At 60.1% G+C, this 23,007-nt stretch overlaps 3 protein-coding genes and 1 long non-coding RNA gene across 4 annotated transcripts in view; 1 reads left to right on the top strand and 3 right to left on the bottom strand.

Moving 5' to 3' along the window:
- Positions 1 to 17,208, bottom strand: part of LOC146436999 (uncharacterized) — a 99,185-nt gene extending 81,977 nt beyond the window's left edge. The window contains exon 1 of the long non-coding RNA XR_014852795.1: positions 17,066 to 17,208. This is a non-coding gene — a long non-coding RNA (uncharacterized LOC146436999). The remainder of the gene's footprint in view (positions 1 to 17,065) is intronic.
- On the top strand, positions 6,309 to 7,405 carry LOC146437001 (uncharacterized). Its single transcript, XM_085063770.1, has 2 exons — positions 6,309 to 7,043; positions 7,204 to 7,405. Exons 1-2 carry the CDS (start codon positions 6,346 to 6,348, stop codon positions 7,403 to 7,405), a joined length of 900 nt encoding a protein of 299 aa, XP_084919896.1. The 5' UTR covers positions 6,309 to 6,345.
- On the bottom strand, positions 8,760 to 13,760 carry LOC146437000 (scavenger receptor cysteine-rich type 1 protein M130-like). Its single transcript, XM_085063769.1, has 11 exons — positions 13,703 to 13,760; positions 12,915 to 13,301; positions 12,506 to 12,826; positions 12,120 to 12,422; positions 11,731 to 12,045; positions 10,853 to 11,611; positions 10,171 to 10,764; positions 9,926 to 10,021; positions 9,628 to 9,711; positions 9,253 to 9,393; positions 8,760 to 9,071 (listed from the first exon to the last, which is right to left on the bottom strand). Exons 1-11 carry the CDS (start codon positions 13,758 to 13,760, stop codon positions 8,953 to 8,955), a joined length of 3,177 nt encoding a protein of 1,058 aa, XP_084919895.1. The 3' UTR covers positions 8,760 to 8,952.
- A 902-nt stretch (positions 17,209 to 18,110) lies between the features above and the next one.
- Positions 18,111 to 22,793, bottom strand: LOC146436998 (scavenger receptor cysteine-rich type 1 protein M130-like). Its single transcript, XM_085063421.1, is given in 13 exon segments — positions 18,111 to 18,179; positions 18,181 to 18,377; positions 18,614 to 18,697; positions 18,912 to 19,007; positions 19,157 to 19,294; positions 19,376 to 19,750; positions 19,839 to 20,266; positions 20,399 to 20,597; positions 20,717 to 21,031; positions 21,106 to 21,408; positions 21,483 to 21,800; positions 21,889 to 22,209; positions 22,281 to 22,793. Coding segments are annotated over 13 exon segments (2,895 nt in total). The 5' UTR covers positions 22,333 to 22,793.
- Positions 22,794 to 23,007: the final 214 nt, after the last annotated feature.

The following is a 23,007-nucleotide window of genomic DNA, read 5'->3' as shown; positions in this document are numbered from 1 at the left end:
TCTGCAATAAACCCTCACGTTCTAAAACTCATCTTTAGAGATCTCTTTTCCCTATTTTATCCCCAAAACTAAACCCCACGGAGTATATTCTTACACCAGGGCGATTCAGATTTCCCATACGGGCACGCTGTGTGATAAGGGCAATCCATTTGCTCCACGTGCCATTGGTGGCATGATGAGTAGAGGGAACCTCTGCTTTAAACATCCACCCCAGCACTGGTAGTCGAGGTGCCAGGAGGAGTTGTGCTTCTGTGCCAATTACCTCTGAGGCAGCTTAGACTCCTTCATATGCTGCTAGGATTTCTTTCTCTGTTGGGGTGTAGTTGGCTTCAGACCCTCTGTAACTTCGGCTCCAAAATCCCAATGGACGACCCCGAGTCTCACCAGGCACCTTCTGCCAAAGGCTCCAGGACAGGCCATGGCTCCCAGCTGCAGAGTAAAGCACATTCTTTGCTTCTGGCCCTGTCCTGACTGGGCCAAGGGCTACTGCATGAGCAATCTCCTGCTTGATCTGGGTGAAAGCATGCTGCTGTTCAGGGCCCCAGTGGAAATCATTTTTCTTACAGGTAACCAGGTAGAGAGGACTCACAATCTGGCTGTACTCAGGGATGTGCATTCTCCAAAAGCCTATAGCTCCCAGGAAAGCTTGCATCTCCTTCTTGTTGGTTGGGGGGGACATTGTGATGATTTTATTGATAACCTCAATAGGAATCTGACGCCGTCCATCTTGCCACTTCACTCCTAGGAACTGGATCTCTTCGGCAGGCCCTTTGACTTTGCTCTTTTTTATAGCGAAACCGGCTTCCAGGAGAATCTGGATGATTTCCTTTCCTTTCTCAAATACTTCTTCTGCTGTGTCCCCCCACACAATGATGTCATCAATGTATTGCAAATGTTCTGGAGCCCCACCCTTTTCCAATGCAGCCTGGGTCAGTCCATGACAAATGGTGGGACTGTGTTTCCACCCCTGGGGCAGTCGGTTCCACGTGTACTGCACGCCCCTCCAGGTGAAAGCAAACTGAGGTCTGCACTCTGCTGCCAGAGGAATGGAGAAAAATGCATTTGCAATGTCAATAGTGGCATACCACTTTGCTGCTTTGGACTCTAGCTCACACTGGAGCTCCAGCATATCTGGCACAGCAGCACTCAGAGGTGGAGTCACCTCATTCAAGGCACGATAGTCCACAGGCAATCTCCATTCTCCATCAGATTTTCGCACAGGCCAGATGGGGCTGTTAAAGGATGAGTGGGTCCTGCTGACCACCCCTTGGCTCTCCAGCTCACGGATTAGTTTGTGAATGGGAATCACGGCATCACGAGTTGTCCGGTACTGTCGGCGGTGCACAATGGAGGTTGCAATCTGTACTTGTTGCTCTTCCCCTTTCAGGAGTCCTACTGCAGATGGGTTCTCTGACAGTCCAGGCAAGGTGTTCAATTGTTTTATGCCCTCTGTCTCTACAGCAGTGTGGTGGTTTTGATTGGCCCAAAACATCAGTGAGGTGTTTTTAACATGTAGGAGAAATTTGGACCCCTCAGAAGCTGTTCTAGTAGGCCTAGGGAGGTGTCTGAGGGGTGGGGTGTGGCACAAAGATGGCTCCTGTGTGTCCTGAGTGCAAGTTCTGGACGTTTTTACATCAAGTCCAGCAGAGCCAATCTCTGATGGCTCTGAAGGTGATGGACATGCTGCCGGCCAAGTTTGGGCCAATTGGAGGTGCTGGTTACGCCTCTGTGAAAACTTATTTAAGAAAAATTCAAAACAAAGCAGGCGCGCACTTCTTTCACTTCTTTGTAGGTGGAGGAGGAGGAGGTGGCGGTGAAAATATGTAGAGGGAGAACAGCATGGAGAGTGCCAAGGTCAGTGAAAAAGGTGGGGGAGGAAGTACTCCAGTGTTGGAGCTGAAAAACCCTCTGCTAGCCACAGTGAAGGCCATGGGGGGCGGGAGGTCCCCCTGCAGCCCATGGAGTCCACAGGAGTGCAGAAATTTTGCCCACAGCCCACGCCAGAAGGGCAGGTGGATGCCTGGAAAAGACTGTGAACCAGTGGGAGTCTCATTTAAGAGTTAAAACTGCAAAGGCCTTGCAAGGGAGAGAAAGGCCTTGCTCCTGGCATGGAAGCAGCCTGGCCTCAGCTCGGGAGAGTCTGCACAGCACCCTAGGGACAAAAAGACTCATATTGCAGCAGAATTTTGGGCGGGATGTTGCTCATGAGATTGGACCCACGCCAAAGAAGTTCCCAGAGGACTGTCTCTCATGGGAAGGACCCCGTGGCTAAGTAGAGAACCTCTTTTCCTGATTGGACTGACCAGAGGACCCCTCAACCTGCCCCCTGTCTGTGTTGCTGGTTTGGAAAGAGGGAAAGGGGGAGGGGGTGAGTGCAGAGACTGCTTCTTAAGAGGGTGGGGGTGAGAGCAGAAAACTGTCTGGGGAGAGAGAGACAAGTAGAGATAAAGAGTATTTGTAGTAGAGGAATTGTAGTGATGAATAAATTTGAGAATCTGCTCTGTGGACTGAAAAGAGACCCCACACCCTGCCCCCCCCACCCGGCTTGTGGATTGTAAAGGAGGAAAAGGGGTGAATACTATAGGTTCTTAAGAGGGAGGGGGGACTGAACAAAAAACTGTATGAAAAGTTTATTTTAGCCTGCATTTATCCTCCAACTCTGTTAGGTAATTAAACACTTGTTGCAACTTTAAGCTTGAAGCCTGTTTGCCTTTGTTTCGTGGGTCTTCCTGGCAAATGTCCTTGTCTCGAACCCATGACAAGCAGCTATCCCAAACGCCCACTTGAGTCCCTTTGGGTCTTTGAAATATCCATTTCGGAGGAAGTCTATACCCAAAATACATGGAGCCTCTGGGCCAGTCCCAATGGAATGTTCTTTCCACTCTCTTCCAGTCAGGCTCACCTCAGCTTTCACCAGGGTCAAGTCTTGTGATCCTCCTGTCACGCCGGAAATACAAACAGGTTCTGTCCCCACATGTCGCGATGGGATTATCGTGCATTGTGCACCAGTGTCAACTAAAGCCTCGTATTCTTGTGGCTCTGATGTGCCAGGCCACCGAATCCACACTGTCCAAAAAATTCGGTTTTGCCTGGCCTCTACCTGGCTAGAGGCAGGGCCCCTCTAACCATGGTGGGCATTCCTGTTAGAGGTTCCTTCAAGGGAATCAGACATGTTGAGTAGAGCTACTTCCCTTCTGCTGGAGTTCCCTCTCTGAGTCTTGCCCTCCTTCAATTCACACACTCGTCGTGCCAGGACAGCAGTGGGTTGTCCATTCCACCTGTTCATGTTTTCTCCACTGTCACACAGGAAATACCACAACTCACGTCGAGGGATATATCCAGTTCTCATAGCTGAGGAGCGTCTGCGTGGGGTAACAGAACCTCTGATCTGTACTGCTGAGATTTGGAGAAGGCTGTCTTTAATCTCTTTACTGAGTTTCTCATGATTCTTCTCTATCTTATTTTCTAGTTTCTGCAGATTTGTTTCCACAGCTGAGATTCTTGCATTCATTGGGCTATGCACGACATCTGCATACGCTCGGAGCTTCCTTGTCATATCACGCACAGTCTCATGCCCGTCATCTCGCTTCATAATGGCTAAAGCAGAAGCATACCCTGCTGGCCCAAGCTTTAGGAGTTTCCGCCACATCACAGGTGTACATTCTATCCTATCTGGGTCTGTAATCGGATCTGGGTTTGCTATGTCCTCTGAGAAGACAATTTCTACCACCGCCATTTCTCTCAAGCGTTGAATCTCTTGTTCTATGGTTCTCCACTGGGTTTGTTGCGAATAGAGATCGTCAGGATGTAGGTATCTTTCCCTCGCAGCTCTGATAGCTCGTCTCCAGAGGCTGCTGCAGTCAGGCCCATCTCGTATAGTTTGGTTGATATCAGGGTCACGTGACACAGTCCCTAAATGCCTTGCCTCAGTAGGATCTAGAAGTGTAACTTCGCCTGCGGCATCCCAAAGACGGACTAACCAACTAATCACAGATTCATCACCTCGTTGGACATAATCTTTTCTTAGGCTGTGAAGGTCTCTCACATTCATGGATTCAACAATGACCTCTGACTCAGTTGCTGACCTTGAGGGTCCCTCCCCCCTGTCATCTGGGCGATCAGTCTTAACTTGGGCTTTCCTGCTCCTTGTAACAGGAGCAACTGCCACTGGCTTAGGCTCCCTTCCTTCCTGTTCTAGAATATCCCACAGTGTACGATAAGCATATGCCAGGGCCCAACATATTGCACTGCAGTTGTTTCTGCACTTCTCTTTCAGATACTTCCCCACCTCAGCTGGTCTCGGGATTTGTGCAGAGGGAAATTCCCAGTCTATTGGATCAGAGAATTTCTTTAAAGTTTTACCTATGTCCTCCCATACTCCACACCATTCAAATTTCCTCACATCTGGATTAGGTGCCTGCTCCTGCTCAGCCCCTCTGGACTTCTCAGCCCTCATTCTGCTAAAACTGAACATCATATACATGCAACCTCCTAGGTAAAGCACCTGTACTACCAAGTTAATGGTCTCTTGAACATCCAGGGGAAACTGAATATTCTCAAAAGATGATCTACCAGATTTAAAGGGAAAGAGATGGGTGAGGAGCCAGGAAGCTTCACCCTCTACTTCTCTAACACGTTGGGTAATATCACTAACAAAACTCCAAAACAGGTGACTAAAACTAGAGGAGGAAACTAACAGAGCATGTACATCTTTAACTGTTTCCCATACCTTCTTACAGATCGTCAGTATCACACACATTAATATAACAAGCCGGAGTCGTGTCCCTGATTGGTGGAAATTATACATTAGGGACAAGATTGCCCCTACCTGTTGGTAGGGGAACAAACCTATGTGCCAAACAGACAGTATTACATCAAACAGCCTTCCATCAAACAGCATAGTGACTACGGATGGCTGTAATTCAATACCAAGCGTTTAAAACCAGAATGCAATTATTAGGGTTTTTCTTCACTTTCTCTAACCCCACAAAAGGTGTAGAACAAGTAGTCAAGGCCCCCTAAGTTGGGCACCAAATACTGTCCCGGGTTAATGATAAAACTCTCCTCCGAGAGCGAAGGGCTCTGACACCCCCTCCCCCACCCACAACAGAGCCTCTTAGATGGAAGTGAAGAAAAAAGTATTTATTTGACAAAACCACGCAGAGTGCCCTGCAGGGCACAGGGGAAGGGGAAAACCAAGGTGAAAAGGAGTTATTCAACCTGATTAAAAAGTCCTTTTCCTCAGACGCAGCCCCTCTCCTCCTCTCCCCCCCGGGGCCGGGTGGAGCTCCCTGGAGAGCTCTGCTGTCCTCTCGCCCTCCTGGGTCTCTGGGTGGCAAAGCAGATCGAAGAGAAGGGGTCCAAACGAGGAAAAAAGAAAAAAATGGGAAAAAAACGGGAACAGAGCTCACTCCGACCTCCGTCCAGCACGTAGTCTCTGCCGAGCGACGAATCCTCCCCCGGAGCGAGGCTTGGGGAAAATGTTTTCTACACAACCCGCGTTTCTCTCTTCGGCTGGGTGTAGTTAAAGAGACAGGACAACACATTTTTTTCCACTTTTTTTTCTTTCTTGGGCATATAAGCCAACGATAGGGGATAAAGGATTATCATAACATCAATCCAAGACACCCATGCTACACTCCCAGGTGTCTCACTGAAGAAATCCACTTACTCTTGCACAGGAGCACAGAATCAGCCTGAGCTGCAGCCTCCGAGAAGGGTCCCTGTGCTCTGACCCCTCACATTCCAACCAAAGTCTCTCTCTTCCTCCTGATCCTCTTCTCCTGCTGTCTCTCTCCGCATCCCTCTCTTGGCCAGTTTGGCTCAGGAAAAAGAGGCAAAACTTCACAACCTATATAATTTTAAGTTGTAAAGCCGGCGGGTTTGTTACAGCGCCGGGCACATGGGAGGTAGCCCTTCAAAGACCTGCGCGCCCGTATATCCCGGTATATATATGGTTACACTGTTACACATTCCTGGAATTTCTCAATCCACTTATACATATGTAAAACCTGTCCCCTCTTCGTATTATAATGAGTTCAAAAGTCATTTCAATATCCTCGAGCCTGTGTAGATCCGTTTGGTGGGTGGGGGAGGCTCCTGGGGTCTTTTCTAATCATGACAGGAAATCCTCTTTAAGGCATGCGTTCTGAGTCTCTGTCCAAAGGCCCAAAAACATATTTGATTTTTTGGGAGCATGGAGGTTACATGAGTATCATAGTCCTTGTTTGGCAAACACAGTGAATGTCAAGTAAACAATACTCTGTTTATTAGGTTATCAAGCTGTCTATCAAATACTCGCTACAAGTTATCCTTTAACTTCTGATTCCCTTGAATCACTTTGTTATGCTAAGGGTCCGCACATCCCGGCCTCTTGTCTCGGCCTCCCAGCCAGAGCAAAGCGAGCAGCTGGAACTGCAGCTGCTCCCCACCCACCTGCAGCACAGCAATTCCTCAGCAGCACACCGCGGCGCTCCCTCGCTGTGCGGCGGCGGGAAGAGCTGCGCTGCCCCAGCCCCCCGCGCTGCCGGGCACCGGGCCCGGACTGCTCCGCTGACACACGCACGGACGGCACGGAGCGCTGAGCGGGGCCGCTGGCTGGAGGCACCCGAACCGGAGGGCGGTGTGTGCCTGGCTGGCTGCTGCCTCGGGCACAGGGGACAGGAGCTTGCCGGCTCCACGGATACCCCTGGGGACACTCGGGCCGCCTCTGAGGGTCTTTCCGAGACGTTCCTTTTGAGCTGCCCTATTCCCACCTCACCGGCCCCTGCTGCTGCTGCCAGGACCTCACCCGCTGCACTGCCCTTCCCACCTGGAGCAGCTCAGCAAGTGGAGGCCAAAGCCCTCCTTGCCCGTTTCCCTCGGCCCCACAGGCTGGGGAGCTGCCGGCTGTCGGGCGCCTGCTGCCCAGCCCTGGCTGCGCAGCTGCTGCAGGGGCCCCGTCTCACCTGCCTGGACCTGAGTGACAACGAGCTGCAAGCCGACGGCGTCCTGCAGCTCTGCCACAAGCTCCGGCATCCCGCCTGCCCGCGGCGGAGCCTGGGGTGAGGGCTCTGCCACGGCCCTTTCCCCGCCCGGCATCCCCGAGCTGGGGAGCGGATGCTGCGGGACAGGCAGGGATGCACCTGCATCGCGGCTGCTTCAGCTCCTCCCTCCCCACAACCTCCAACACCTTCTCCTCTTTCCTGCATCCTTCACACCCAGGCTGAGCACGGAGGGCTTCAGCCAAGCCCTGCTGCAGGAACTGGATGCCCTGCGGGCACTGCAGCCCGCCCTGAAGATTGGGAACCTCCTGGAGCACGACGTGCCGCAGCCAGGGGCCATGGCCCGGCTGCCCTGCCACCGCGGGGTCCTGCTGCGGGGCGGGAAGGCGCTTCCCTCCTACAGGGGACCACCCCTCCTTTAGGAAATGTCCTTCCAACACACACAGCCATTCCCCGCTCAGCTCTCCGGGCTGTGAGAAGCTCAGAGCCTGCCCCACCCACGGGGCACAGCGAGGAGATCCTGCTGCCTCTGCGGGGGCTGGTCCTGCCCTCTCCCTTTTCCCCTCAGCCTTGCTGGGAACAGTTGTGTGCATTTGGCAGTGCCAAATAAAGATCCCACAGCCAATCCCAGCAATCCCCCTGCGCTCTTCCCCGTAAGCCCACCATGCCCAGGGATGAGTCAGTGGTTCCAGTTCCTGCCAAAAATACTCAAGGGATGGCCGATGTAGCCAAAATGGCCGAAAAGTGCCAGCGTCAAGGGTAGTTCCAGCCATGGTAGTGACTCTCTGACCAGTTTGTGTTTTTAATAGGAAAAAAGGGAAATTCACACCGAAATCAAAGACTTTTCCTACACAGAATGTCTTTTCCTGCAGTGCTGGGCACAGAGAGGTGACCTCTGTGGGCAAGGTCACACTGCCTGGCTCACACTGCCACACACATGTCCCCAGGGAAGCAGCATGGCCAGGACATCCTCATGGTGACGTTCCCAGGATGCTGCTGCTGCCGACATCATCATAGTCCGTGTGCTCCGGGGGTTGTTCCCGGGGGTCCCTGGTGGCTCCTGGGGGACTTGGAGGGGAGCTCCTGGGGGACTTCCCCGAGCTGGGGAGCGGATGCTGCGGGACAGGCAGGGATGCACCTGCATCGCGGCTGCTTCAGCTCCTCCCTCCCCACAACCTCCAACACCTTGTCATTTTTTCCTGCATCCTTCACACCCAGGCTGAGCACGGAGGGCTTCAGCCAAGCCCTGCTGCAGGAACTGGATGCCCTGCGGGCACTGCAGCCTGCCCTCAAGATTGGGAACCTCCTGGAGCCGGCTGGGGCCATGGCCCGGCTGCCCTGCCACCGCGGGGTCCTGCTGCGGGGCAGGAAGGCACTTCCCTCCTTCAGGAGACCTCCCCTCCTTTAGGAAATGTCCTTCCAACACCCACAGCCATTCCCAGCCCAGCTCTCCGTGCTGTGAGAGGCTCAGAGCCTGCCCCACCCATGGGGCACAGCGAGGAGATCCTGCTGCCTCTGCGGGGGCTGGTCCTGCCCTCTCCCTTTTCCCCTCAGCCTTGCTGGGAACAGTTGTGTGCATTTGGCAGTGCCAAATAAAGATCCCACAGCCAATCCCAGCAATCCCCCTGCACTCTTCCCCGTAAGCCCACCATGCCCAGGGATGTGTCGGTGGTTCCAGTTCCTGCCACAAATCCCCAAGGGAAGGCTGATGTTTGTGGGATGGAAGTGCCAGCCTCAAGGGAGGTCCCAGCCCTGGGAGTGACTCTGACCAGTTTACATTTTATTAGGAAAAAAGGGAAATTTACACCGAAATCAAAGATCTTCCTTACAAAGGAACAGTTTTCCTGCACTGCTGCCGTGCTGGGTACCGACAGGTGACCTCTGTGGGCAAGGCCGCCATGGCTGGTGACAGGGCCACCCCACACTGCTGCACACATGTCCCCAGGGAAGCAGCATGGCCAGGACATCCTCATGGTGACGTTCCCAGGATGCTGCTGCTGCCGACATCATCATAGTCCGTGTGCTCCGGGGGCTGTTCCGGGGGGTCCCTGGTGGCTCCTGGGGGACTTGGAGGGGAGTCGATCCCACCTTGGGGACAGCACAGAAAGGTGCCTCAGGGTGGCAGCCCCGTGTCCCCTCTGTCCCTTCCCACCAGGGATCTGGCTGCAGCCCCCTTGGATCTGTCGCTGGATCCCTGCCCACCCCCACAGCCAAACCCTGCCATGCAGTGGCTCTGCAGAGGCAACAGGGCAGCTGGGATCCCTTTTACCTGTGGGGAGGACACGGATCCACCTCCTCCATGCCACACCCTCAGAGATGTCCCCAGTGCTGGGAGCAGGGGACTCCTCTGCCACATCCAGGGCATCATCATAGCCATCCAGGGTTCCATGCTTGGGCCGGGCAGGGGGACCTGGGACAGGCACAGGGGTCCATGGCAGTGACCCAGTGGCCGTGACAGGGGTCATGCTGTGCCATCCCCTCCTGCACTGCCAGCAGACATGTGCTGGTGGCCCTCGGGTCCCTCTAGGAAAGACGTTACTTTGCTGCACAGTAACAAGGAGGGGATTTTTTCCCTCAGATCCCCAACCCAGGTGTGTCCTCTGTCCCTTGTGATCCCCGTGGGCTTCCTGCCCTGTGCTCCTACCTGGGGCTGCCTCGGTGTCACTTCCCTCCATGCTGTCCTCAGTGTAATACGGCAGCTTCTTCACCGATCCCTCTGACACAGAGCCTGCAGGGGGTAAAGAGGGACTCAGCAGAGGCCTCAAGTGGCACCGCAGGTGGCACAACCTCACACCTCACGGGAGGAGCTGCCACGGGACCGAGGGAAAGCCCCAGCCCATGGCGAGGAGCCAGGGCCAGGCCACCAGGACCCGGAGCTGCCGTGGGGCTGTGGCGCAGAGCCCTCTCTCCGGGCACAGCTGGGGCACTCGGGCTGCACCCACCTGGGCCACTGGGCACCTCCTGGTACTCGGGCATTGCCGTGTAGTCCAGCTCCTCGTACACAGCGTTGGAGATGGCATCTGCAGCTCTGCCAGCGCCTGCAATGACAGACAGCACTTACCTGGGGCCATGGGCACCCTGGGGGGCACCAGGACCACCCCTGCCCACCTTCTCAGCTGTTCTGCAGGGCGGGAGCCCCAGAACCCGCAAACCGGGTCTCTCCTGGCACCCACCCGCCGGGACCCACCTCGGCGCCAGGCGCGGGCACGGCACAGCAGCGCGGCCAGGGCACCCAGGGCCAGGCACAGCAGCGTCCCCAGCACCACACACAGCACAGCTGGCACGGACACAGTCCCCACGGCCGGGGTGGCTCTGATGGGGATGCCTGTGGGGACAGGGACAAGCAGTGAGGGGAGGGGGATCCCAGCCAGCCCGGCGTAGGGGGTGCCGACACCGGCAGAGATACCTGTGCTGCTGGCGTTGTCCGGATACGGAGTGGTGGCTGTCTCAGCCGTGCCATCAGTGTCCTCCTCCTCACAAGCCACGTAGGCGTCCCCGCCAGGGCCGCAGCTCTGCAAGCGCCAGGGTGCCGAGGGACACCCCCAGAGCGAGCGAGCCTCCTCCTCACAGCCCACCCACGCCAACCAGGCGGGGGCTGGCTGCTGGGCAGGGCCGGCCGACAGCCACCCCCTGTGCCCACAGCCCAGCTGGCGGCAGACGGTGCCAGCCGTGCTGTCGCTGGTGCCGTTGGCGCACACGCGGCCCCAGGTGTCGTTGCGGGACACCTCCAGGTACCCGCGGCAGCGCCCGCTGCCACCCGCCAGCCGCACGGAGAGCTGCTCTGCAAGAGGTGCGGGGGGGTCACGGCACAGCCCAGAAGCCCCCGGGGGGCTCCGCCGCACCCTGAGCTGGGGGCGCCCAGCACCCACCTGAGCACACGGCCCCTGCCCCGCCGCCGCGCTCGCACTCGTGCCCTTCCGAGCGCCCGCATTCCCAGAGAGACTCCTCGCTCCCGGAGCACTCGGGGATGTACGGCCACAGCGGCCCCGGGCCAGGAGCGAAGCGCGCCGAGCTCGGGGCCTCCAGCGCCGTGCCGCATCCCAGCTCCCGGCACACAACGGCCGCGTCCTGCAGGTCCCAGCCTTCCTGGCACACGCCGCTCCACCTGCCACCGGAATACACCTCCACCCGCCCGGCGCACCGCCCAGAGCTCCCCGCCAGCCTCACCCGTCGGCTGCCTGCAGGCAAGGAAGGACCCTGCTGGGGTGGCTGCTTGGAGCATCGGCACCTCCAGCCCTTCTCGGGACACTCACCTGAGCAGAAGATGTCTGCCCCATGACGGATGCCGGCTGATGCAGTGGTCATGTTCCATGGATTGGTTTCAAAATCTATCTTGTTCTCGTCGTTGGTCCTATTGGTCAGCATGGTGGTCATGCCCTGGATGGTTTCAATCATCCTGTACATGATGGCCTTCTCCGTCGAGTTCAGCGTGGACAGCGTGGTCTCACCAGCGACAGCATCGCTCTTGTCTACCCCTCCACAGCCCAGCTCCCAGCACACTTTGCTGAAATTCCGTGTGATCGAAACCTCTCCTGGCACACGGCGCCAATCCCCGGAGCTTATGGCCAACTCCAGCAGCCCGTCACACCGAGTCTCACCCTCCACCAGCCGCAGGGACTCCACGATGCCTGTAAAATGACCTGACTCAGCCCTTCCCTTCACCCCAAAACAGCCCTGCATCCTCTGATCGCAGTGCTTGGGGCGGCCCAAAAGCCCTCAGGGCTCCTCACGCAGGTGCCATACACACCTGAGCAGTTGACGGCGGCGGCGTTTCCAGGGGCGCACGGGGCCTTGCCCAGCACGGCCACGGGGCACTCGCCCGGGTGCCGCTCGCTGCCGCTGCATCCAAAAGCGTCCGGCCGCAGTGGCCCCTCGCCGCTGCCGAAGGAGCCTCCCGGCGGCACGGCCAAGGCGTGGCCGCAGCCCAGGTGGCGGCACAGGACGTGGGCGTCGGGCAGCTCCCACTCGCTGGCGCACACGGAGCCCCACGTGCCCCGAGCCGCCACCTCCACCCGCCCCGCGCATGCCGAGCTGCTGTTGCCCAGCCGGAAGCCCGTGTAGGCTGTGGCAGAAAGGCCAATGAGGGCGGTGACGCTGCAGGGAGCCCAGCAGCCCCCCGCTGTCCCCGGCACTTACGGGAGCAGATGACGCGGGCGGGGCCGCTGCAGCCCTGGCCCTGGGGCGCTCGCTGGCCGCAGGCACTCAGGAGGGGCTCGCTGCCATTGCACTGGAAGCCCCCCTCCCAGAACGGCCCCCATCCCGCCCCAAACCGGCCACTGCCGCCCATGGCAAGCGCCGTGCCGCAGCCCAGCTCCCGGCACACCACCTGGGCCACCTTCATGTCCACCTCATCCTCGCACACACGGACCCAGGCCCGCCGCTGCCGCACCTCCAGACGCCCAGCGCACGCTCCATCGCCGCCGACCAGGCGGGAAAACCCTGCGGGAGCAACACAGCCTCAGTGTCGACACAACGGAGGGATGTCCGTGAAGTGACAGAGTTCACCATAGCCTGACGCCTACCTTGGCAGACAACAGCAGTGTCGTAGTCATGGACGGTGCCATTATACGGTCCCCAGCCACGGATCTCACAGTCCCAGAGCGTGGCCTCATTCCCACTGCAGTCAACCGCGGCTAGACTGACAGTCCCGTTCCCTGGGCCGAAGCGGTCGAGGGCAGAGTAGGCGCCGGCGGCCGAGCCACAGCCCAGCTGCTGGCACACCACCTCAGCGTCATCCATGTCCCAGCTGTCGTCTGCCACTGAGCCCCAGTGTCCACGCAGCTTCACCTCCACCCTCCCAGCGCAGGGGGTAATGCCGCCCGCCAGCCTCAGCTCCACGCCATCTGCACCGGAAAACCGACATATCTCAGCCCTGCCCTGGACGTTCCAGCACAATGCTGGTAGCCCAGCACGGCCAGCGTGTCCCCTCACCTGTGCAGGTCACCCCCACATCCCGCTCGTGGCCACAGTAGTGCTCTCCCCATCCGAAGTGTTGACACTCCTCCAGCGAATCCTCGGTGCCGCTGCAGAAGTAGGGCTGTAGCCAGATCCGCCCGCTGCCTGGCCCGAACGGGACGTACGGGGACGCTTTGGCCACCCGGCCACAGCCCAGCTGCCGGCACACCACCACGGCCCAGCGCGCTTCCCAGTAGAAGTCGAAGACGCAGACGGAGCCCCACTCACCGCCGTGCTTCACCTCCACTCGCCCGGCACAGCGCCCGCCGCCGCCCACCAGGCGCAGCTCCGCGGAGCCTGCGGCACGGACGGAGCTCAGCCGGGCCCGGCACCGCCGCGGGCCCCGCTGCCAGCCGCCCGGCACTCACCCCCGCACAGCCGCACGCACAGCAGCAGCCCCAGCGCCGCCATCGGCCCCATGCCACCGGCCCCGAGCCCAGCGCAGCCACGGGATGTCTCGGCAGCGCCCCAGCCTATGCGGGCAGCAGCACCAGGGCGGCCTTTATGAGGCGCCTGATCGCCCGGCTGCAGGGCCACGGCACCAATAACCTGCTCCGTGCCCAAATATGAGCCTCGGCTCTGCTTCTGGCGTCACACGCCTCGCCACAGGGGGCTGGCACCCGGATGTCCCCGGGGGCACACAGCCCCCCCCGAAACACCTGGGCCGCGGGGGCCCTTCCTGTACCCCCCCGTGGCTCCAACTCCGCTGCTGAAGCCTGGCAGGAGCCATCCTCACAGCGACACGCCGCACCCCAAATCCTAACGAGAGCCTCCCCGGGACCACCCCCAGGTCCGGCAGGAGGCAACGCCCGAAGCCCCCATGCTCGGGGTGCTCCCCTCTCGGGGTGCCCGCAGCCCCCGCGGGGGGTGGCAGCAGCCCCCGGCTCCGCGCGGCGATGGCAGGTGGCAGCTCCCCGGTCCCTCGCGGCGGCGCTGGCACATGGATGGCGCTGCTGCCGCAGCTGTGGCCCCGCGCTCGCCTCGCCGCCAGCGCAGGAAGGAGGCGGTTTACCCCCCGGCGCCTCCCGGCCTCGCCATCGACCCACCGCGGCTCCCGACACCTGCGCTGCCCGCGATAACGCCGCGGCTCCGCGCTGCCCCTGCCCCGCCGCTCCGCTCCCCTGCAGCTCGGCAGCCGCGCCGCTCAGGAAACTTCCCCGCCCCATCATTTACCAGACTCGCTGTCAGCACACTCCCAACGCAGGAAACTCGCACTGCTGCCACCGGCGTCCCTTCACAGCCGCGGCTCCGCTGACCCACGGTGGCCCCAGTGGCTCCCCAAACCGGGAAGCCCAATCCCGCACCCAGACCTCGCTCCCTCATTAGTTCCACCCCAGGTTTCCCACGGCACACTCCCAGGTGTCTCACTGAAGAAATCCGCTTACTCCTGGCACAGGAACACAGAATCAGCCTGAGCTGGATTCCCCGAGAAGGGTCCCTGTGCTCTGACCCCTCACATTCCAAGCACACAAACCTCTCGCTCTTCGTCCTGATCCTCGTCTCCTGCTGTCTCTCTCCGCATCCCTCACGTGGCCAGTTTGACTTAGGAAATAGAGGCAAAACTTCACAACCTATATAATTCTAAGTTGTAAAGCCGGCGCGTTTATTACAGCTCCGGGCACATGGGAGGTAGCCCTTCAAAGACCTGCGCGCCCGTATATCCCGGTATATATATGGTTACACTGTTACACATTCCTGGAATTTCTCAATCCACTTATACATATGTAAAACCTGTCCCCTCTTCGTATTATAATGAGTTCAAAAGTCATTTCCATATCCTCGAGCCTGTGTAGATCCGTTTGGTGGGTGGGGGAGGCTCCGGGGGTCTTTTCTAATCATGACAGGAAATCCTCTTTAAGGCATGCGTTCTGAGTCTCTGTCCAAAGTCCTAAAAACATACTTGATTTTTTGGGAGCATGGAGGTTACATGAGTATCATAGTCCTTGTTTGGAAAACACAGTGAATGTTCAGTAAACAATACTCTGTTTATTAGGTTATCAAGCTGTCTATCAAATACTCGCTACAAGTTATCCTTTAACTTCTGATTCCCTTGAATCACTTTGTTATGCTAAGGGTCCGCACATCCCGGCCTCTTGTCTCGGCCTCCCAGCCAGAGCAAAGCGAGCAGCTGGAACTGCAGCTGCTCCCCACCCACCTGCAGCACAGCAATTCCTCAGCAGCACACCGCGGCGCTCCCTCGCTGTGCGGCGGCGGGAAGAGCTGCGCTGCCCCAGCCCCCCGCGCTGCCGGGCACCGGGCCCGGACTGCTCCGCTGACACACGCACGGACGGCACGGAGCGCTGAGCGGGGCCGCTGGCTGGAGGCACCCGAACAGGAGGGCGGTGTGTGCCTGGCTGGCTGCTGCCTCGGGCACAGGGGACAGGAGTTTGCCGGATCCACGGATACCCCTGGGGACATTCGGGCCGCCTCTGAGGGTCTTTCCGACAGGTTCCCTTTGAGCTGCCGTATTCCCACCTCACCGGCCCCTGCTGCTGCTGCCAGCACCTCACCCGCTGCACTGCCCTTCCCACCTGGAGCAGCTCAGCAAGTGGAGGCCAAAGCCCTCCTTGCCCATGTCCCTCGGCCCCACAGGCTGGGGAGCTGCCGGCTGTCGGGCGCCTGCTGCCCAGCCCTGGCTGCGCAGCTGCTGCAGGGGCCCCGTCTCACCTGCCTGGACCTGAGTGACAACGAGCTGCAAGCCGACGGCGTCCTGCAGCTCTGCCACAAGCTCCGGCATCCCGCCTGCCCGCTGCGGAGCCTGGGGTGAGGGCTCTGCCACGGCCCTTTCCCCGCCCGCCATCCCCGAGCTGGGGAGCGGATGCTGCGGGACAGGCAGGGATGCACCTGCATCGCGGCTGCTTCAGCTCCTCCCTCCCCACAACCTCCAACACCTCCTCTTTCTCGCGTCCCCCAAGCCCAGGCTGAGCACGGACGGCTTCAGCCAGGCCCTGCTGCAGGAACTGGATGCCCTGCGGGCACTGCAGCCCGCCCTGAAGATTGGGAACCTCCTGGAGCACGACGTGCCGCAGCCAGGGGCCATGGCCCGGCTGCCCTGCCACCGCGGGGTCCTGCTGCGGGGCAGGAAGGCGCTTCCCTCCTTCAGGAGACCTCCCCTCCTTTAGGAAATGTCCTTCCAACACCCACAGCCATTCCCAGCCCAGCTCTCCGTGCTGTGAGAAGCTCAGAGCCTGCCCCACTCTCATGGATTTGAGACAGGACATTGTTAGGAGGACGCACGAAATGAGGGTAACTAGGCTCTAAGCTTAAAGTTACAAAAAGTTGATTTAATTACCTAACAGAATTGGAGGAGAAATGTAAGGCAAAAATAAAGTTTTTTTACATTATTTTGTTCTCTTTTTCCCCTTTCTTACGAACTTATAGTATTCACTTCTTTTTTATCTTTACAATCAACAAGCTGGGTGGGGGGCAGCGTGTAGGGTTTCTTTTCAGTCTTTAGAGCAGATTCTCAAATTTATTCATCACTACAATTCTTTTACTACAAATACTCTTTATCTTTACTTGTTTTTCTTCAGACAGATTTTTCTACTCTCACCCCCACCCTCTTAAGAAGCAGTTTCTGCACTTACCCCCTCCACCTTCCTTTTTTCTAAACTAGCAACAGAGACAGGGGGCAGGCTGAGGGGTCTTTTGGTCAGTTCAATCAGGAAAAGAGGTTCTCTACTTAGCCACGGGGTCTTTTCCAGCAAGATATAGTTCTTTGAGAACTTCTTTGGCGTGGGTCTAATTTCACAAGCAACATCCTGCCCAAATCCTGCTGCAACATGAGTCTTTTTGTCCATAGGGTGCTGTGCAGACTCTCCCAAGCTGAGGCCAGGCTGCTTCCATGCCAGGAGCAAGGAAAAGGCCTTTCTCTCCCAATCAAGGCCTTTGCAGTTTTAACTCTTAGATGAGACTCTCACAGGTTCATAGTTTTTTCTAGGCATCCACCTGCTCCTCTGGAGTGAGCTGTGGGTGGATTTCTGCATCCTTATGGACTCTATGGGCTGCAGGAGAAACTTCTTGCTACCCCCATAGTTTTTACCCCGGCTAGCAGAAAGTTATTCAGCTTATTCATGCCGGGAGCACTGGAGCACCCTTTCCTCTCCCTTTTTCACTGACCTTGGCACTTTCTATGCTGTTCTTCTTCACACATTTTCACCTCTACCTCCTCCTCCTCCAACTACAAAGAAGTGAAAGAAGTGCGTGCCTGCTTTGTTTTGATTTTTCCTTAAATATGTTTTCATAGAGGCATAACTAGCACCTCCAATTGGCCCAAACTTGGCCAGCAGGATGTCCATCACCTTCAGAGCCATCAGAGATTGGCTCTGCTGGACTTGATGTAAAAAATTCCAGAACTTGCACTCAGGACACACAGGAGCCATCTTTGTGCCACACCTCACCCCTCAGACACCTCCCTAGGCCTACTAGAACAGCTTTTGAGGGGTCCAAATTTCTCTTAGATGTTAAAAACACTTCCCTGATGTTTTAGGCTAATCAAAACCACCACACCACCCATGGGGCACAGCGAGGAGATCCTGCTGCCTCTGCGGGGGCTGGTCCTGCCCTCTCCCTTTTCCCCTCAGCCTTGCTGGGAACAGTTGTGTGCATTTGGCAGTGCCAAATAAAGATCCCACAGCCAATCCCAGCAATCCCGCTGCGCTCTTCCCCATAAGCCCACCATGCCCAGGGATGTGTCGGTGGTTCCAGTTCCTACCACAAACCCCCAAGGGACGGCGGGTGTTCCCAGGATGGAGGTGCCAGCCTCAAGGGAGGTCCCAGCCCAGGGAGTGACTCTGAAAAATTTACGTTTTATTAGGAAAAAAGGGAAATCCACACTGCAATGAAAGATCTTCCCTACACAGAAACTCATTTCCTGCACTGCTGCAGTGCTGGGCACAGACAGGTGACCTCTGTGGGCAAGGCCACACTGCCTGGGGACAGGGCCACCCCACACTGCCGCACACATTTCCCCAGGGAAGCAGCCTGGCCAGGGCATCCTCATGATGACGTTCCCAGGATGCTGCTGCTGCCGACATCATCATAGTCCGTGTGCTCCGGGGGCTGTTCCGGGGGGTCCCTGGTGGCTCCTGGGGGACTTGGAGGGGAGTCGATCCCACCTTGGGGACAGCACAGAAAGGTGCCTGAGGGTGGCAGCTTCGTGTCCCCTCTGACCTAACCCACCTGGGATCTGGCTGCAGCCCCCTTGGATCTGTCACTGGATCCCTGCCCACCCGCACAGCCAAACCCTGCCATGCAGAGGCTCTGCAGAGGCAACAGGGCAGCTGGGATCCCTTTTACCTGTGGGGAGGACACGGATCCACCTCCTCCATGCCACTCCCTCAGAGATGTCCCCGGTGCTGGGAGCAGGGGACTCCTCTGCCACATCCAGGGCATCATCATAGCCATCCAGGGTTCCATGCTCGAGCCAGGCAGGGGGACCTGGGACAGGCACAGGGGTCCATGGCAGTGACCCAGTGACCATGACAGGGGACATGCTGTGCCATCCCCTCCAGCATTGCCACCAGGCACGTGCTGGTGGCCCTCGGGTCCCCCTGGGAAAGACGTTACTTTGCTGCACAATAACAAGGGGGGAATTCGTTCCCTCAGCTCCCCAACCCAGGTATGTCCTCTGTCCCCTCTGCTCCCACCTTGGGCTTCCTGCCCTGTACTCCTACCTGGGGCTGCCTCGGTGTCACTTCCCTCCATGCTGTCCTCAGTGTAATACGGCAGCTTCTTCACCGACCCCTCTGACACAGAGCCTGCAGGGGGTAAAGAGGGACTCAGCAGTGGCCTCAAGTGGCACCGCAGGTGGCACAACCTCACACGGCACGGGAGGAGCTGCCACGGGACCGAGGGAAAGCCCCAGCCCATGGCGAGGAGCCAGGGCCAGGCCACCAGGACCCGGAGCTGCCGTGGGGCTGTGGCGCAGAGCCCTCTCTCCGGGCACAGCTGGGGCACTCGGGCTGCACCCACCTGGGCCACTGGGCACCTCCTGGTACTCGGGCATTGCCGTGTAGTCCAGCTCCTCGTAGACAGCGTTGGAGATGGCATCCGCAGCTCTGCCAGCGCCTGCAATGACAGGCAGCACTTACCTGGGGCCATGGGCACCCTGGGGGGCACCAGGACCACCCCTGCCCGCCTTCTCAGCTGTTCTGCAGGGCGGGAGCCCCAGAACCCGCAAACCGGCTCTCTCCTGGCACCCACCCGCCGGGACCCACCTCGGCGCCAGGCGCGGGCACGGCACAGCAGCGCGGCCAGGGCACCCAGGGCCAGGCACAGCAGCGTCCCCAGCACCACACACAGCACAGCTGGCACGGACACAGTCCCCACGGCCCGGGTGGTTCTGATGGGGATGCCTGTGGGGACACGGGCAAGCAGTGAGGGGAGGGGGATCCCAGCCAGCCCGGCGCAGGGGGTGCCGACACCGGCAGAGATACCTGTGCTGCTGGCGTTGTCCGGATACGGAGTGGTGGCTGTCTCAGCGGTGCCATCAGTGTCCTCCTCCTCACAAGCCACGTAGGCGTCCCCGCCAGGGCCGCAGCTCTGCAAGCGCCAGGGTGCCGAGGGACACCCCCAGAGCGAGCGAGCCTCCTCCTCACAGCCCACCCACGCCAACCAGGCGGGGGCTGACTGCTGGTCAGGGCCGGGCGACAGCCACCCCCTGTGCCCACAGCCCAGCTGGCGGCAGACGGTGCCAGCCGTGCTGTCGCTGGTGCCGTTGGCGCACACGCGTCCCCAGGTGTCGTTGCGGGACACCTCCAGGTACCCGCGGCAGCGCCCGCTGCCACCCGCCAGCCGCACGGAGAGCTGCTCTGCAAGAGGTGCGGGGGGGTCACGGCACAGCCCAGAAGCCCCCGGGGGGCTCCGCCGCACCCTGAGCTGGGGGCGCCCAGCACCCACCTGAGCACACGGCCCCTGCCCCGCCGCCGCGCTCGCACTCGTGCCCTTCCGAGCGCCCGCATTCCCAGAGAGACTCCTCGCTCCCGGAGCACTCGGGGATGTACGGCCACAGCGGCCCCGGGCCAGGAGCGAAGCGCGCCGAGCTCGGGGCCTCCAGCGCCGTGCCGCATCCCAGCTCCCGGCACACAACGGCCGCGTCCTGCAGGTCCCAGCCTTCCTGGCACACGCTGCTCCACCTGCCACCGGAATACACCTCCACCCGCCCGGCGCAGCGCCCAGAGCTCCCTGCCAGCCTCACCCGTCGGCTGCCTGCGGGCATGGAAGGACCCTGCTGGGGTGGCTGCTTGGGGCATCGGCACCTCCAGCCCTTCTCGGGACACTCACCTGAGCAGAAGATGGCTGCCCCATGACGGGTGCCGGCGGGAGAAGTGGTCATAAACCATATATAGTATTCAAAATTGATCTCGCTGTCGTCGTTGGTCCTATTGGTCAGCATGGTGGTCATGTTCTGGATGGTTTCGATCACCTCTTCCATGATGGCCCACTCCGTCTCGTTCAATGCAGACAGCGTGGTCTCACCAGCGACAGCATCGCTCTTGTCTACCCCTCCACAGCCCAGCTCCCAGCACACGTTGCTGAAATTCCGTGTGATCGAAAGCTCTCCTGGCACACGGCGCCAATCCCCGGAGCTTATGGCCAACTCCAGCAGCCCGTCACACCGAGTCTCACCCTCCACTAGCTGCAGGGACTCCACCATGCCTGTGAAATGACCTGACTCAGCCCTTTCCTTCACCCCAACACAGCCCTGCATCCTCTGATACCAGTGCTTGGGGCGGCCCAAAAGCCCTTAAGGCTCCTCACGCAGGTGCCATACACACCTGAGCAGTTGACGGCGGCGGCGTTTCCAGGGGCGCACGGGGCCTTGCCCAGCACGGCCACGGGGCACTCGCCCGGGTGCCGCTCGCTGCCGCTGCAGCCAAAAGCGTCCGGCCGCAGTGGCCCCTCGCCGCTGCCGAAGGAGCCTCCCGGCGGCACGGCCAAGGCGCGGCCGCAGCCCAGGTGGCGGCACAGGACGTGGGCGTCGGGCAGCTCCCACTCGCTGGCGCACACGGAGCCCCACGTGCCCCGAGCCGCCACCTCCACCCGCCCGGCGCATGCCGAGCTGCTGTTGCCCAGCCGGAAGCCCGTGTAGGCTGTGGCAGAAAGGCCAGTGAGGGCGGTGACGCTGCAGGAAGCCCAGCAGCCCCCCGGTGTCCCCGGCACTTACGGGAGCAGATGACGCTGGCGGGGCCGCTGCAGCCCTGGCCCTGGGGCGCTCGCTGGCCGCAGGCACTCAGGAGGGGCTCGCTGCCATTGCACTGGAAGCCCCCCTCCCAGAACGGTCCCCGTCCCGCCCCAAACCGGCCACTGCCGCCCATGGCAAGCGCCGTGCCGCAGCCCAGCTCCCGGCACACCACCTGGGCCACCTTCATGTCCACCTCATCCTCGCACACACGGACCCAGGCCCGCCGCTGCCGCACCTCCAGACGCCCAGCGCACGCTCCATCGCCGCCGACCAGCCGGGAAAACCCTGCGGGAGCAGCACAGCCTCAGTGTCGAGGGATGTGCGTGAAGTGACAGACTTCCCCATAGCCTGGCTCCTACCTTGGCAGACAACAGCAGTGTCGTAGTCATGGATGCTGCCATATGATCCCCAGCCACGGATCTCACAGTCCCAGAGCGTGGCCTCATTCCCACTGCAGTCAATCATGGCTAGATGGACAGTCCCGTTCCCTGGGCCGAAGCGGTCGAGGGCAGAGTAGGCGCCGGCGGCCGAGCCACAGCCCAGCTGCTGGCACACCACCTCAGCGTCATCCATGTCCCAGCTGTCGTCTGCCACTGAGCCCCAGTGTCCACGCAGCTTCACCTCCACCCTCCCAGCGCAGGGGCTGCTGCCGCCCGCCAGCCTCAGCTCCACGCCATCTGCACCGGGAAACCGACATAGCTCAGCCCTGCCCTGGACGTTCCAGCACAATGCTGATGGCCCAGCACTGCCAGCGTGTCCCCTCACCTGTGCAGGTCACCCCCACATCCCGACCGTGGTCACACAAATGCTGTCCCCATCCGAAGTGTGGACACTGCTCCAGCACATCCTCGGTGCCGCGGCAGAAGAAGGGCTGGAGCCAGATCCGCCCGCTGCCTTGTCCGAACGGGGCGTACGGGGACGCTTTGGCCACCCGGCCACAGCCCAGCTGCCGGCACACCACCACGGCCCAAAGCGCTTCCCAGTCATAGTCGTAGACGCAGACGGAGCCCCACTCACCGCTGTGCTTCACCTCCACTCGCCCGGCACAGCGCCCGCCGCCGCCCACCAGGCGCAGCTCCGCGGAGCCTGCGGCACGGACGGAGCTCAGCCGGGCCCGGCACCGCCGCGGGCCCCGCTCCCAGCCGCCCGGCACTCACCCCCGCACAGCCGCACGCACAGCAGCAGCCCCAGCGCCGCCATCGGCCCCATGCCACCGGCCCCGAGCCCAGCGCAGCCACGGGATGTCTCGGCAGCGCCCCAGCCTATGCGGGCAGCAGCACCAGGGCGGCCTTTATGAGGCGCCTGATCGCCCGGCTGCGGGGCCACGGCACCAATAACCTGCTCCGTGCCCAAATATGAGCCTCGGCTCTGCTTCTGGCGTCACACGCCTCGCCACAGGGGGCTGGCACCCGGATGTCCCCGGGGGCACACAGCCCCCCCCGAAACACCTGGGCCGCGGGGGCCCTTCCTGTACCCCCCCGTGGCTCCAACGCAGCTGCTGAAGCCTGGCAGGAGCCATCCTCACGGCGACACACCGCACCCCAAATCCTAACGAGAGCCTCCCCGGGACCACCCCCAGGTCCGGCAGGAGGCAACGCCCGAAGCCCCCATGCTCGGGGTGCTCCCCTCTCGGGGTGCCCGCAGCCCCCGCGGGGGGTGGCAGCAGCCCCCGGCTCCGCGCAGCGATGGCAGGTGGCAGCTCCCCGGTCCCTCGCGGCGGCGCTGGCACATGGATGGCGCTGCCCCTGCCCCGCCGCTCCGCTCCCCTGCAGCTCGGCAGCCGCGCCGCTCAGGAAATTTCCCCGCCCCATCATTTACCAGACTCGCTGTCAGCACACTCCCAACGCAGGAAACTCGCACTGCTGCCACCGGCGTCCCTTCAGA

This window comes from Lichenostomus cassidix, chromosome 5 (assembly GCF_008360975.1).
Source record: "Lichenostomus cassidix isolate B80296 chromosome 5, HeHo_3.0, whole genome shotgun sequence".
Classification (NCBI taxonomy): domain Eukaryota; kingdom Metazoa; phylum Chordata; class Aves; order Passeriformes; family Meliphagidae; genus Lichenostomus; species Lichenostomus cassidix.
Note: the sequence above shows the minus strand (reverse complement) of the source record. Positions and strands in the feature narration are given on the sequence as shown.

Excerpts from the sequence above, each read along its gene's own strand:
- LOC146437001 (XM_085063770.1), top strand. The coding sequence starts at position 6,346 with ATGCTAAGGGTCCGCACATCCCGGCCTCTTGTCTCGGCCTCCCAGCCA. Across the intron at positions 7,044-7,203 it reads TGCCCGCGGCGGAGCCTGGG|GCTGAGCACGGAGGGCTTCA; the intron begins GTGAGGGCTCTG and ends CTTCACACCCAG.
- LOC146437000 (XM_085063769.1), bottom strand. The coding sequence starts at position 13,760 with ATGGGGGCTTCGGGCGTTGCCTCCTGCCGGACCTGGGGGTGGTCCCGG. Across the intron at positions 12,046-12,119 it reads CGCCCGCGTCATCTGCTCCC|CCTACACGGGCTTCCGGCTG; the intron begins GTAAGTGCCGGG and ends TTTCTGCCACAG. Across the intron at positions 9,072-9,252 it reads GATCCGTGTCCTCCCCACAG|GTGGGATCGACTCCCCTCCA; the intron begins GTAAAAGGGATC and ends GCTGTCCCCAAG.